This window comes from Podarcis muralis, chromosome 4 (genome assembly GCF_964188315.1).
Source record: "Podarcis muralis chromosome 4, rPodMur119.hap1.1, whole genome shotgun sequence".
NCBI classification, from domain to species: Eukaryota; Metazoa; Chordata; class Lepidosauria; order Squamata; family Lacertidae; genus Podarcis; species Podarcis muralis.
In genome coordinates this window covers 6,527,798-6,540,402 of record NC_135658.1, presented here as the reverse complement: position 1 = coordinate 6,540,402, position 12,605 = coordinate 6,527,798, and the positions used below count along the sequence as shown (strand labels likewise).

The following is a 12,605-nucleotide window of genomic DNA, read 5'->3' as shown; positions in this document are numbered from 1 at the left end:
TTGCTCAAACACATAAATCACTCCGGAGCTCTTTCACTCCATGTCTGACTTCCAAGTTTGCAGTTGCCAAGTCTAAACTCTGCCCCTTCTTCTTCTTCCAAGAGGGGAATAAACCCTTTCGCTTCCGCTCTTTCCCCTCCTCTCACTGACATTTTCGCGCCTTCGAGTTTTTGGGCTAGCCATTCCTGGCCTCTCCCCTTCTGTCTCTGAGCTAAGATTGGTATTTTGTGGATCTTTGCTATCTGCTGCCTGCTCTCTGTTCTCTGAAGCTCTGCCACTCGGCTGCCCCTCCTCCCTCTCACATTCCAGTGTCCTTATTTCTCTTTGCTTGCTTTCATACATTCCAGCCTCTGTAAGCTCCGGAACAAAGCTGACATTTTTATTTCTACCCTGCCCGTCTGGCTGGGTTGCCCCAGCCACTCTGGGCGGCTTCCAACACATATATAAACATGAAACATGAATAATAATATTCTGATGCCATATAAAAAGAACATTAACTTAAAATGAGCAACTTATACTGGTGGCCAAAATTGTGGAAACCTTTTGTGAAAAGTGTATTTCTGAGGTTTGATGGCTCATAACACCACTTTTGTGTGGAGTAATACCATAAAATTATATATCTATGGAAAGATAATTTAATGAAGAATGTAATGTAATGACTTTTATGAAGGAGTATTTATTGGAACAGCAGTCATAAAGAAAAAACGTGAAACTTTTGGTAACCATTGGTAACCTTTAGCTTTAATTACAGCCTTACAACGCTTTCCCATGAAGTGAACCAAATTTTTAGTTCTGCAGCTGTAAGAATGTGAAACCAAGATTGAATTATTGCCTCTGTTAATTGGGCTTTATTGCTGGGTTGCCTCTGATTAACAAGTTTCTTTAGTCAGCTCCATAGATTTCTGATTGGGTTAATGTTTGGGCTATTCCCAAGCCATTCTGGCAGTGGAATAGGATTATCTTGAAAGCAGCTTTTTCACACAGCAGCAACAGGACATGGCGCTGAGTCCTGTTGAAATAGAAAATAAATATATAAGTAGGAGGGGGCCGCTAGGGGCACCTTGGAAGATGGCAGATATTAACATCTATCCAGCTCGCACGAGGTAATTAGAGGCTGATTATGGGGAGTAAATCAGTCTCCCTCATCTCTCCAGGGGGGAGAGATGCAGTTTTCACCCGCTGTTGCCATAAATCACCCCCCAGTTCGGAAGAAGGAGGGGGTGAGGCACTGGGTGCACAACCCTCGGCGGGCCTCGGAACTCCTCTGAAGCTACTTCCAGGAGCGAAACTAGTTGTGTTACTTAAAAGGGGGAAAAAATGGTGAAAGATAACGCACAGGCTTCAAGAGAGGCAGGAGATTTTTATCTGCTAACAATTTTACCACTGAAATGAAGAAGACTGAGACAGAAGATTACATCAAAGAACTACAGCCATGCTGGTATGTGGATTGGAGTGCAACAGAACTAAAGGGGGGGGATGACTTTTTATCTTTTTTTGCTCTATGTGATTAACTAATAACCCTCCCTCTTAGAATATCCATCACAGCAACTAATTGGCAAATGGGACTAAAAAGGAACTGTGTGGGAATAATATGAATTTAAAGGTTTTACTCTGTAAAGGATTTGGAAAGAAGGGCTCTCTTTGTGACGCAGTTAGAATGGAGATTTGATACGAGACCTGTGTTGCAGGAGGTTTGGTCTTGGGGAGGGCGAGCCGAAGATTTATTACTTTCGATGAGATTGTGAACTGGAAGGGGCAGCCCTCCTGGAAAAAGACTAATTTACGATGCAACAGGTCGGGAAAGTTAAAGAGCGAGCTTTTGGACTGTATTTCATCGGAACAACAAGAAGGCGATTGCTTGCTCGAGCGGAAATGCCTGGATTATTGGGATTTACGAGAGAGCAGTACAAAGCCCACACAGAAATACAAACAAGACTGTTTCTTTCAACCCACTTGCGGAGCAATTTGGAGGTGAATGAAAAGGAAAATGAGTAACGACGAGGATTGAGAAGAAGGGACTGGAAATATCATTCTTAATATGAAAGCAGCAGAAAATATTCGAGGATTGGACTCCTGCCGATCAAGAAGCGTGGGTACCCCCCACAAAAATTTATAATTTGGAAAATAATTGGATTACATGATATGTATTGTTATAATTTGGACTAATTGGTTTGATGTGTTTAATTCGGTAATATGAAACTTAATAAAAGATCACCTGCAGAAGGCTTCAGTTTGGGCTAAAGTATTTCATTTTTTATTTGGGGGCATTTCCATTCCCTTTAATGATGAAAATTCTGCCCACACCTTTTGCTGCCATGCAACCTCAGATCATCACACTATCTGGGTGTTTCACGGTTGGTGTAATGCAAGTAGCATGTAAATCTTCTCTGATTCTTCCCCTTGTGTATTTCATGGCATCACTACCAAGCAAGGAGATTTGGGTCACATCCCTCCAAAAACATTGTCCCATTGTTCCGCGTCCAATTAACATGGGTTTAATCTTTTCAACCTTTGCGGGGGGCCACTAGGGGGAAGATGGCCGACAATAACATCTCTCCGACCCACAGGAGGTAATTTGGAGGCTATGTTGGGAGTAATTAGGCTCCCTACATACTCAAGACAGTGAGTGGGGCCGTTTGCCTGCTGTGCCCGATATCACCCCCGAATTTTTGAGGGGGATGGGGGCATTAGGCACAGAAACCCTCCTGTGGGATCTCGGCACTCCTGGACGCTGTCTCTGACCTGCGCCACTAGCTGCAAGAACTTCAAAAGAAACAATTTGGCACGAAGGAATGCACATGCTTCAGGAAATGAGGAGAAGTGAAGACTGCAACAGAAGAGGTCTCTGGAAAAATAAGATTTAAATTATGAGAAGACACGTCAAGATACGGTATGGCAAAGGACTGATGGGGGAGGGGGAAAATGTTTTATTTTCCTACTTATGTGATTAAACCCAAGAATCCCCTCCCTTCATTAGGCAAAAGCCAGAAATGAGGTTTTAAGGACTTAAGCTGTGAATCTAAGGCTGTGTGGAGATAAACTTTTGAACCAAAGCATGTTTCTAGAAGACTGTGGAATGTATAAGAGCTTTGTTCTGACGCAGTCAAAAATCCCGTCGCCATTTTGGGAAGCTCTGTCGGAGGACTAAGTCCGGGAGGAGGAAGAGTGAAAGAGAGCGTTCTTACATCATGGGAGAAACTCCTCAAAGAGGTCTTAAGAGCGACAGAGCTATAATTTACGAGGGAAAAAGTGATCTTATCTCCGAAGGTGACGATTTATGGGAACCATCTGGAATTGAGGCTTGACGACGGGAAATCCACACAGGAGTATTATCGGAGTTTATCGGCTTAAGGAGACCATCAGAAGAGACCATAAAGGACAAAGAGAAAATATATGATTAAGAAGTGATGTGGAAACAGCAAGATAAGATTGGAAAGAACTATGAATATGTGTTTGGACTGTTTGAACATCTATTTGGACTTATTTGGACTGATTTGGACATTAATGCAGAAGTAAGGATTAGATCAGAATCCTTCCTCGGATCTGGAAGTATGGGACCCCCCCAACAAAATTTAAAAATTCGGCTCTGTAATTTGGAATTTATGTGATGTGGTTTGATTTGATGTGATTGGCCGGTTAATAAAATTTATTTTTTTAAAAAAATCTTTTCAACCTTTGCTTGAGACATTTTCTTTAGTCGTTTAGTCGTGTATGACTCTTTGTGACCCCATGGACCAGAGCACACCAGGTCCTATTGTCTTCCACTGCCTCCCGCAGTTTGGTTAAACTCATGCTTGAGAGATAACAATGGCTTTTTCCTTAGAATTCTAACATTTAGAGCAGTCCTTGCACTCAACTTCACATTACATCTCGCCATGTCATCTTGTATACACCAAAATGATTTTCTTCTGTCATGTAGGGACAGTCTCTCCATTCTTCGATCGTCACTTGCCTTTGTGCACCTTTTCCTGCCTTAACCAGTCTGATTTTTTAGTGACTGAGTCTCCATATACGTCTTCAAAAATATAGAAAGGCCAGCTTTGGTTAAGTTTTCCCCAATATTTAATCTAATTTCTTCATAACTGTAGCCCTGTTCACTTAATACTACAATTTTACATTGCTTTCTGGGTGACCAGTCAACTCTTTGTGCCATTTCTATAATTTTATTATGTTTTACAACCTCACTAAATGAAAGAACAAACAAACAAACAAACAAAAAAACCAACTTGACAGCAATCACATAACACACTGACAAAAGTCAACCTAAGCAAGTTGTGCTTCCTTTTTCTGGTTATTTGACTATAACATTTGATAGAATATGGGTAATTGAACAACCTTTGTTGAATTGCAGTCTTCATTAAATTATCTTTCCACTGATATATTATTTTATGATATTACTCCAAATGAAGTGGTGTTATAAGCCATCAAAACTCTGAAATACACTTTTTTCCAAAAGTCTTCCACAATTTTGACCACTACTGTATATCAAACAAATCAACATTCAACAACTCATCAGAACATAATAATAAATATGATGGTTAATGACAAACAACACAGGTAATGAACACAAGCCCAACTTCCTTCAGTTCTCCATTTGTTCCTGAGGCTCTAATCCCTTTTTGTCTCCATTGCAGATTGTGATGAATCGAAAATTGAGAACAAAGGTGACCACGATAAAATCCCCAGAGAGGAGAAGCTGCGTAAAAATTTAGAGTGTGGAGAAAGCTGCAATCAGAGCTCCAATTCCACTTCCCATCAACAAAATCTCATTGGAAATAAACTCTATCAGCGCATGGAATGTGGAAAGACCTTCAGCCAGAGCTCCTCTCTCACTTCCCATCAAAGAATTCACACAGGGGAGAAACTCTATCAGTGTGTGGAATGTGGAAAGAGCTTCAGTTGGATCTCCCATCTCACTTCCCATCAAAGAATTCATACAGGGGAAAAACCCTATCAGTGTGTGGAATGTGGAAAGAGCTTCATTCAGAGCTCCTCTCTCACTTCACATCAAAGAATTCATACAGGGGAGAAACCCTATCAGTGTGTTGAATGTGGAAAGAGCTTCAGGAAGAGCTCTGATCTCACTTCACATCGAAGAATTCATACAGGGGAGAAACCATATCAGTGTGTGGAATGCGGAAAGAGCTTCAGAATGAGCCACGATCTCACTTCCCATAAGAGAATTCATACAGGGGAGAAACCCTATCAGTGTGTGGAATGCGGAAAGAGCTTCAGTCAGATCTCCGGTCTCACTTACCATCAAAGAATTCATACAGGGGAGAAACCCTATCTGTGTGTGGAATGCGGAAAGAGCTTCCGTCAGATCACCAATCTCACTTACCATCAAAGAATTCATACAGGGGAGAATCCCTATCTGTGTGTGGAATGTGGAAAGAGCTTCCCTGATAGCTCCTCTCTCACTTCCCATCGAAGAATTCATACAGGGGAGAAACCCTATCAGTGTGTGGAATGCGGAAAGAGCTTCACTCAGAGCTCCTATCTCACTAAGCATCAGAGAATTCATACAGGCGAGAAACCCCATCAGTGTGTGGAATGTGGAAAGAGCTTCACTCAGAGCTCCTATCTCACTAAGCATCAGAGAATTCATACAGGGGAGAAACCCTATCAGTGTGTGGAATGTGGAACGAGCTTCACTCAGAACTCCAAACTCACTTCCCATCAAAGAATTCATACAGGGGAGAAACCATATCAGTGTGTGGAATGTGGAAAGAGCTTCAGTCACAGCCACAATCTCACTTCACATCAAAGAATTCATACAGGGGAGAAACCATATCAGTGTGTGGAATGTGGAAAAAGCTTCAGTCAGAGGGCCAATCTTACTTCCCATCAAAGAATCCATACAAAGGTTAGAAAAACCATTGTACAGATTTAGGAGCCAGGCAAATCCACACTTTTTTAACCAGGCCTTTGGCTGATTAACATTTAATGCCCTTTTAAAATGTGGTGTTTTGTGTTTTTATTTTGTTTTCTTATGTTGTAACCATCCCGAGACCTGTGGGTGTAGGGAATAGCTGCCAACTTTCTGCACCACCTAGAGTATCCACAGAATTGTGGCTTCTACTGGCAACACACAAAGGAGAACAAATGAAAGACAAACACAAGGGGCAGGAAAAAACCTGGAAAGGGCCATACCAAATGGACACCCGGTGTGAAGAGGTCACTTTCCCCACTGCTGAACAATGCCTCAGGTAGAGGAGATGGAATGGTAGAAGTGTTCTGCGGGGCAAGGGGAGCTGCTGGGAAATTGAACTACGAGCTCAAAATATTACTTTTTTAAAAAGTTGCTGCCATTATAGGCATTACAGGCAGAAAGCTGGAGGGTGAGCAGGCCCAGGCTGTGCTGCACCCAAGAGTGGGGGTGAAGGGAGAAGGGAGAAGTGAAGAGACTGAAAGCTTTTTCTTCCCGATGTGTTTCCGGTGCAGCTCTGAATTCCACCTGGTCTGGAATTGTCCAGTGGAGCCAAGGATGTCTCCAAGGCCGTTTTCTTTGGCAACCAGATAACAGGAGCTGCCAAGTGTGGGAAGCCTCAAAAGGTCTCAAGGAAACTGGCAGAGACATGTCGTCACAGTATCATTTGGCTGCTGCTATGGCAACAGTGAAAAACTGTGACCAGGGCCACGTGCTGAGCTGGGTGATTGTCAGTGGGGCCAGTCACCACCTCATGTCATCGGTATCTAGTGGTTTTTTGTGGAACTGCAAGGCTGTGAAAACTGGAAGAAGTGTAACTCTTGCAGATGGTTCCAAGCGCTATGTCTGGCTCTGTTTATTGTTCTTTTTTACAGGCAGAGATTGAGGCCTATGTCGTTCCAGAGATGCAGTGCTGTTTGCTTTCTGTTTTCTCTCTTGTCCATGTTGGGTTCAAAGTGTGTTTTGAAAATAATTTCCAGAGGTGGGCGACAACTGGTCAGTGTTGAGTGCAAAGACAGGCTGTTTGTGCTAGAATCGCCTATTGCAGGTAAAGGTCCCACTGAGGATGCACAAGCACAGTGTGGCAACCTTCCCATTCATGATGGGTGCCATCATGGCGTTTGGCACCGGAGAATGTGACATATCAACTGGGGGTACGTGAAGAAGGTCCCAGGGTGCACTGAGGGGTGCAAGATGAAGGCATGTGACAAATACCTGGAATGCAGGGTGCCTTCAAGAAAGCCAAGGTTCAGACGTGCTCTTATCCTAGGTCTGACAGAGTAACCACAAAACCTTTTGAGCTAGTCCATGCAGACCTTTGCAGCCCTATGCCAGTTGCCAGTCTGGGTGGGGCCAAATTTGTGCTATCTCTGGTGGATGGTTATTCCAGAAATGGGTGGATTTTCTCTCTGAAGCACAAGTGAGAGGCTGCTGCTTTGGTGAAAGACTGGATAACGGCAGTGAGAACTACTGTTCTTACTGCGGGTCAAGGGCTTTCAATCTGATCGCGGTGGAGAGTTCACCAGGTCTGCGTTGCAGAACTTCTTCTGCCAGAAAGGCATACACCACAGGTTGACTGTAGCAAATTCTCCTCAGGAGAATGGAGTTGCAGAATGCAGGTAGAGAATGCTGCAGGAGGCAACCAAAGCCATGCTCTTTGACACAGGGTTGCCCCAGCGGTTTTGGGTGGAAGCGTGGAAATCCACATCGTTCACTCTGAACCGTTCTTGCAGTTCTGTAGTAGGGGACATGCCCTATTTTCTGCTGCACAGCAAGAAGCTGGGCATGTTTAGCCTGGAGAAGAGGAGGTTAAGGGGTGATATGATAGCCATGTTCAAATATATAAAAGGATGTCACATAGAGGAGGGAGAAAGGTTGTTTTCTGCTGCTCCAGAGAAGCGGACACGGAACAATGGATCCAAACTACAAGAAAGAAGATTCCACCTAAACATTAGGAAGAACTTCCTGACAGTAAGAGCTGTTCGACAGTGGAATTTGCTGCCAAGGAGTGTGGTGGAGTCTCCTTCTTTGGAGGTCTTTAAGCAGAGGCTTGACAACCATATGTCAGGAGTGCTCTGATGGTGTTTCCTGCTTGGCAGGGGGTTGGACTCGATGGCCCTTGTGGTCTCTTCCAACTCTATGATTCTATGATTCTATTCTAAGCCCAAGGTGCATTTCTTCCGTGTGTTTGGATGTGAGGCTTGGGTCCTTGTGCCAAACACAGAAAGGGTGGCCCTAGGTCCCAGAGAATGATCCTTTGTGGGTATGAGCCAGGGACCAAGTGGTGGAGATTTGCCTATCCAGAAGGCAATCAGTCTAGGATTCTAGTCAGCAGGAGTGCTGAGTTCTGTGAGCAGAGTGGGTGGAAATGCATACATGGGAATCCAGACATTCTTTCAGAGAGTCTGCTTGACTCTGCTGATGAAGGAAAGGTAGAAACTGATCCTGCTGCTGAGGCTCAGAGTCCCAACCCAGAGCAGGAACAGGAAAGGGCATCTCCTAAAGCTGTTAAGCTAGAGCCAAAGAGTGCTCCTCCTCACCCACAAGTCCAGTTGAGAAATCCAGAATGCGCAGTAAGTCAGAGGGGAGAGCAAGGACACACTAGTTGGCCCTAGTGGGTCAGAGGGGGTACCTGAGGTTGTGCTGAGGTGTTCAGCTCACACTACTAAAGGAAAACCACCTGAAAGGTTTGAGGTCACTAGCGTGTGGATTGGTGTGGCTCAGTGTGAACCAGAGAGTATTGAGGAAGTTCAGAAGTTGCCTGAAGAGGAAGCCAGGAAGTGGCAAGAGGCAATGCAGAAGGAAATGAACTCAATGGAGTCTCTAGGTGTGTTCTCCATCACGACGCTGCCAGCAGGCAAGCAGGCTGTGAGCAGCCGCCGGGTTTACCGTCTTAAACCCACAGCAACTGGAGAACCGCAGTACAAGGCTAGGCTGGTAGCCAGAGGGTTTACGCAGTGGAACTGCTGCCTTACACTGAGGTGTATGCTCCTACTTCCAGAAGTAAAAGTCTGTGCATGCTCTTAGCCATTGCTGCACAGAGAGGTCATCAGGTGCAGCACTTTGATGTGGATGTAGCCTATTTGAACTCAGACCTCCAGGAGGATCTGTACATGCATCCTCCTCCAGGGCTTGAGAGCAATAGGCCAGATGCAGTGTGGAAGCTTCATAAGTCCATTTACGGTCTGAAGCAATCGGCCAGGAACTGGAACTTGTGTCTGAATGAAGCCTTAGAGAGCATGGGTTTCAAGAGGAGGCTTGCTGATAGCTGCCTGTACCTGAAAGGGCCAGGAGAGTCACAAGAGGTGGTCTTAATTTTTGTGGATGATACAATCTATGTGGCAAACACAGGGAAAGAGGTTCAAGGGTTTGCCACAGAGATTGGAAAACATTTCCAACTCAAAAACCTAGATCCAGTGAAAGTTTACCTAGGCGTCCAGATAGATAGGTCCCAGGACAGAAGCTTCTTGCTCAGTCAGAAAGGCCAGATTGAGCAGTTGCTTGAGAAGTTCAGAATGTCTGAATGTGCAGGGGTCAGTACACCCATGGAGACAAGCTACATGAAAGACAGTCAGCTAGGGGGATGTGCCGAGTTCGAAAACACTGAGATCTTTCAGTCAGCTCTGGGTAGTTTGCTGTATCTCTCCCAGTGGAGCAGACCAGACATACGCTAGCATTTGCTACCAATCTGCTCAGCAGGGAAGCTACAAGGCCAAGTGTGAGTGCCTGGAATGGTATCAAGAGGATGCTGGGTTACCTGCAGGATACCAAATATTTCTGTCTCAAACTGTCGGCTAAGGGTGAAACCAAGCTTAAATGCTGCACTGATAGCGACTGGGCGAATCTGGAAGACAGGAAGTTGTGCCTGGGATGGGAATAAAGTTTGGGGACACTCTAGTTGGGTGGAAGTCCCAAAAGCAGAGTCTCATTGCGCTTTCCTCTACTGAAGCTGAATTCAGTGCATTGTCAGAGCTTTGCAGAGAACTAGAGTTTTACACGTGTTTGGTCCAAGAAATCTGCAGGGATTGTTGTTTGCCTGTCACTGTTTGGGAGGATAATCAACCCTGTCTGAAGTTGGCAGAGTCTGGGCAGTTTAAGGCCAGAACCAAACATTTGGACATACGTTTCCAAAATGTGTGTCGGAATGTCCAATCAGGCTTGGTGATGCTGAAGTACTGTCCAAGCCTGCAGAATCTGGCAGATGGGTTTACTAAACCTTTGAGTTTCCAGAGGCACAGTGAATTCTGTGCAGGGTTGTTTTGGGGGTAAGTGTTGATGCTTACGAGCCCCAGCAGTGCAGGACAAGAGGGGGGGTGAGGAGAATCAGAGCTTACAGGGTTAAAACAGCTCAGAGTCTTGTGTTGTGCCCACTGAAGGGTGGAGATCCCTACATCCAGGATCTCTTATTTGTCTTTCTGCTTTCGTTTTCTGACCAAGACGAAAGGAGTAGCGATATCTGCCGCTCCCAGAACGGATGATTTATTTTTGCTTCTGTACATAAATAAAGCTGCTTAGATTAGAAAGTGGCTGTGTATAGATGCTGTTTTCTGCATGCTTACACACACAAGCACAAAGCTGTGTTTCTCTGCTACAAGTCCAGGAAGCTGAGTAGCAGCGTAAGAGTATCGGACTCCACAGGCTCTGGATCACAGAGCCTAACCCCACAGTTCCTAAGGGACCAAAAAGATAATTGCAGCCTGGATACACTTGCCCAATTCAAACTGATTCCAATTAGAATTTATATAGCCCCATGGTTCTCAACTTTTTTTTTTTTTTTTGAATATTTTTTATTAGGAATTTCAACAGCAATTTATAAAAAACACATCATCCTCATTCCCCCCATTTTCCCCTCCCCCCAGAAAGAAAACCTCCCTTCCCACATTATATTATGACCTATATCTTGTGCCCATTTAATCATGACTGATTTCACCTCTTCATCTTTTGTTTCCCATTCTAGCAGAATACTATATGCACCTTTCAGCAACTTCCCTTTCCCTTCTACGACTTCCTTTTGAAATCTAGATGTTGTGTAGCGAAATCATTTCTTATTGTCTTCTTGTAACCAACTCTGAAAATGGTCTTTTATTTCCTCGTAATCTCTTTGTTTCCATTTTCCTTCTTGATCCTTTAACAAGTCAGCATAGGTAAACCACTTTCCTTTCTTTCCAAGTGGTTTGAGCAGTAAAGCTTCATTTGTTCCTTGTCAACACTGTGGAACTGTAATAGGCTCCAATTTGGACTTTATGAACGTATGTGGAACAGAAAGTAGCAGACATTTGGTCTTTTGAATAAACTGATTTATTGGGACTTCCGTCTATATTATTGCAATTTATGTGTTGTTTATGTGCAAGATAAACATTTGATATTGTGATGAGAATATATAGAAGAGTATTGTTTATGTGAATCCACACACTGTTATGTTTTGTGTGTTTGTACATTCAAGGAACAGCATTCCTGACCCAGATTTTCACAGGAAGTCCCTCAAATTATTCCCTTTTCAAGCAGGATATGTGAACCTAGACCAACATGGTCCTCCTCCTCTGGCAGACGGACAACCCCTTCTCCAAAGCCCCTCCCTCCCCCACTTCCCCATGAGGGTCCCCCACACCACCCATCACTCACCAGGATGGCTTTGGCCGTCTCCTGCTTGGAGCACTTCAGGGTTCGGACCCCCCTGAGCTGAGCTGCCTGGCAGTTCTGAATCACCTCCGGCAGGTACAGCTGATCTTCCTCCAGCAGCTGAAATACAAAGTCAGTTCCTCACAAAGGGAGGGCTTCTCCACCTCCGAGAGGGCAGAGTGGGGGGCAAGGAGGGCAGGTCTGAGTCCCTGCTCTGGTTCTCTCCAATACTCACCTCTGAGCGACAGATGTGCAACCGCAGCACATCTGCAAAGAGAAGGACATGGGGACAGGTGAGTCCGTCTCTGAGCTCCTGGCAAGGCTATTCCAAGAGTTTTCTCCTGATTCCAAATTCCTACTGCAGGGGAGGAGGGACGCCCCAGGCCTTGATTGCCAATCCTGGCCTCCTTCAACCAGAATGTGGCTCCCCAGGCCAGGGGTAGGCAAACTAAGGCCTGGGGGCCAGATGTGGCCCAATCGTCTTCTCAATCCGGCCCGCGGACAATTCGGGAATCAGCGTGTTTTTACATTTGTAGAATGTGCCCTTTTATTTAAAATGCCTCTCTGGGTTATTTGTGGGGCATAGGAATTCGTTCAGCCCCCCCCCAATATAGTCTGGCCCCCTACATGCTCTGGGGGACGGTGGACTGGCCCACGGCTGAAAAAGGTTGCTGACCCCCTGCCCCAGGCTAACGAGATGGTCAATATCCAGTTCCACTCCACCCTTTTAAAATTTAAATCTCAAAACAGATCCCAACTTTCAGACCATGTAAACCGCATGAGTGGAAAGACCGCTGCTCCACGCACAGAAATAGGACTATACTGTACTTCCTTCTCCCACCTTTAAAATAAACATCTAGGTAATGAAACCAACCCATGTCTGCCTTCCTCCACCAACCTGCACTTCACTCTTCGAGCCAAAAGACAACACTTCCCCGTTCCCAGGTGAAAACACCTGGCCTTTCATTGGTAGAGCCGCCACCACACCTGTGGTGTTTACCTCAGTGTGACGCAAGGACTGAGTGGATGGTGAGATGCTTTCAGCATCAGATACTTG

General features: G+C 45.0%; 1 protein-coding gene across 7 annotated transcripts in view; it reads left to right on the top strand.

Moving 5' to 3' along the window:
• The window catches only part of LOC114595489 (uncharacterized), a 48,126-nt gene that overhangs the window by 24,144 nt on the left and 11,377 nt on the right, over positions 1-12,605 (top strand). The window contains exon 5 of one of the 7 annotated variants that reach the window (XM_077928057.1): positions 4,635-11,327. The exons of the other annotated variants lie outside the window; for them this stretch is intronic. Within the exon in view, the coding sequence (XP_077784183.1) occupies positions 4,635-5,893 (1,259 nt within the window). The 3' untranslated portion in view covers positions 5,894-11,327. Of the gene's footprint in view, positions 1-4,634; positions 11,328-12,605 lie in introns of those variants that run through there. 7 annotated transcript variants of the gene reach the window in all.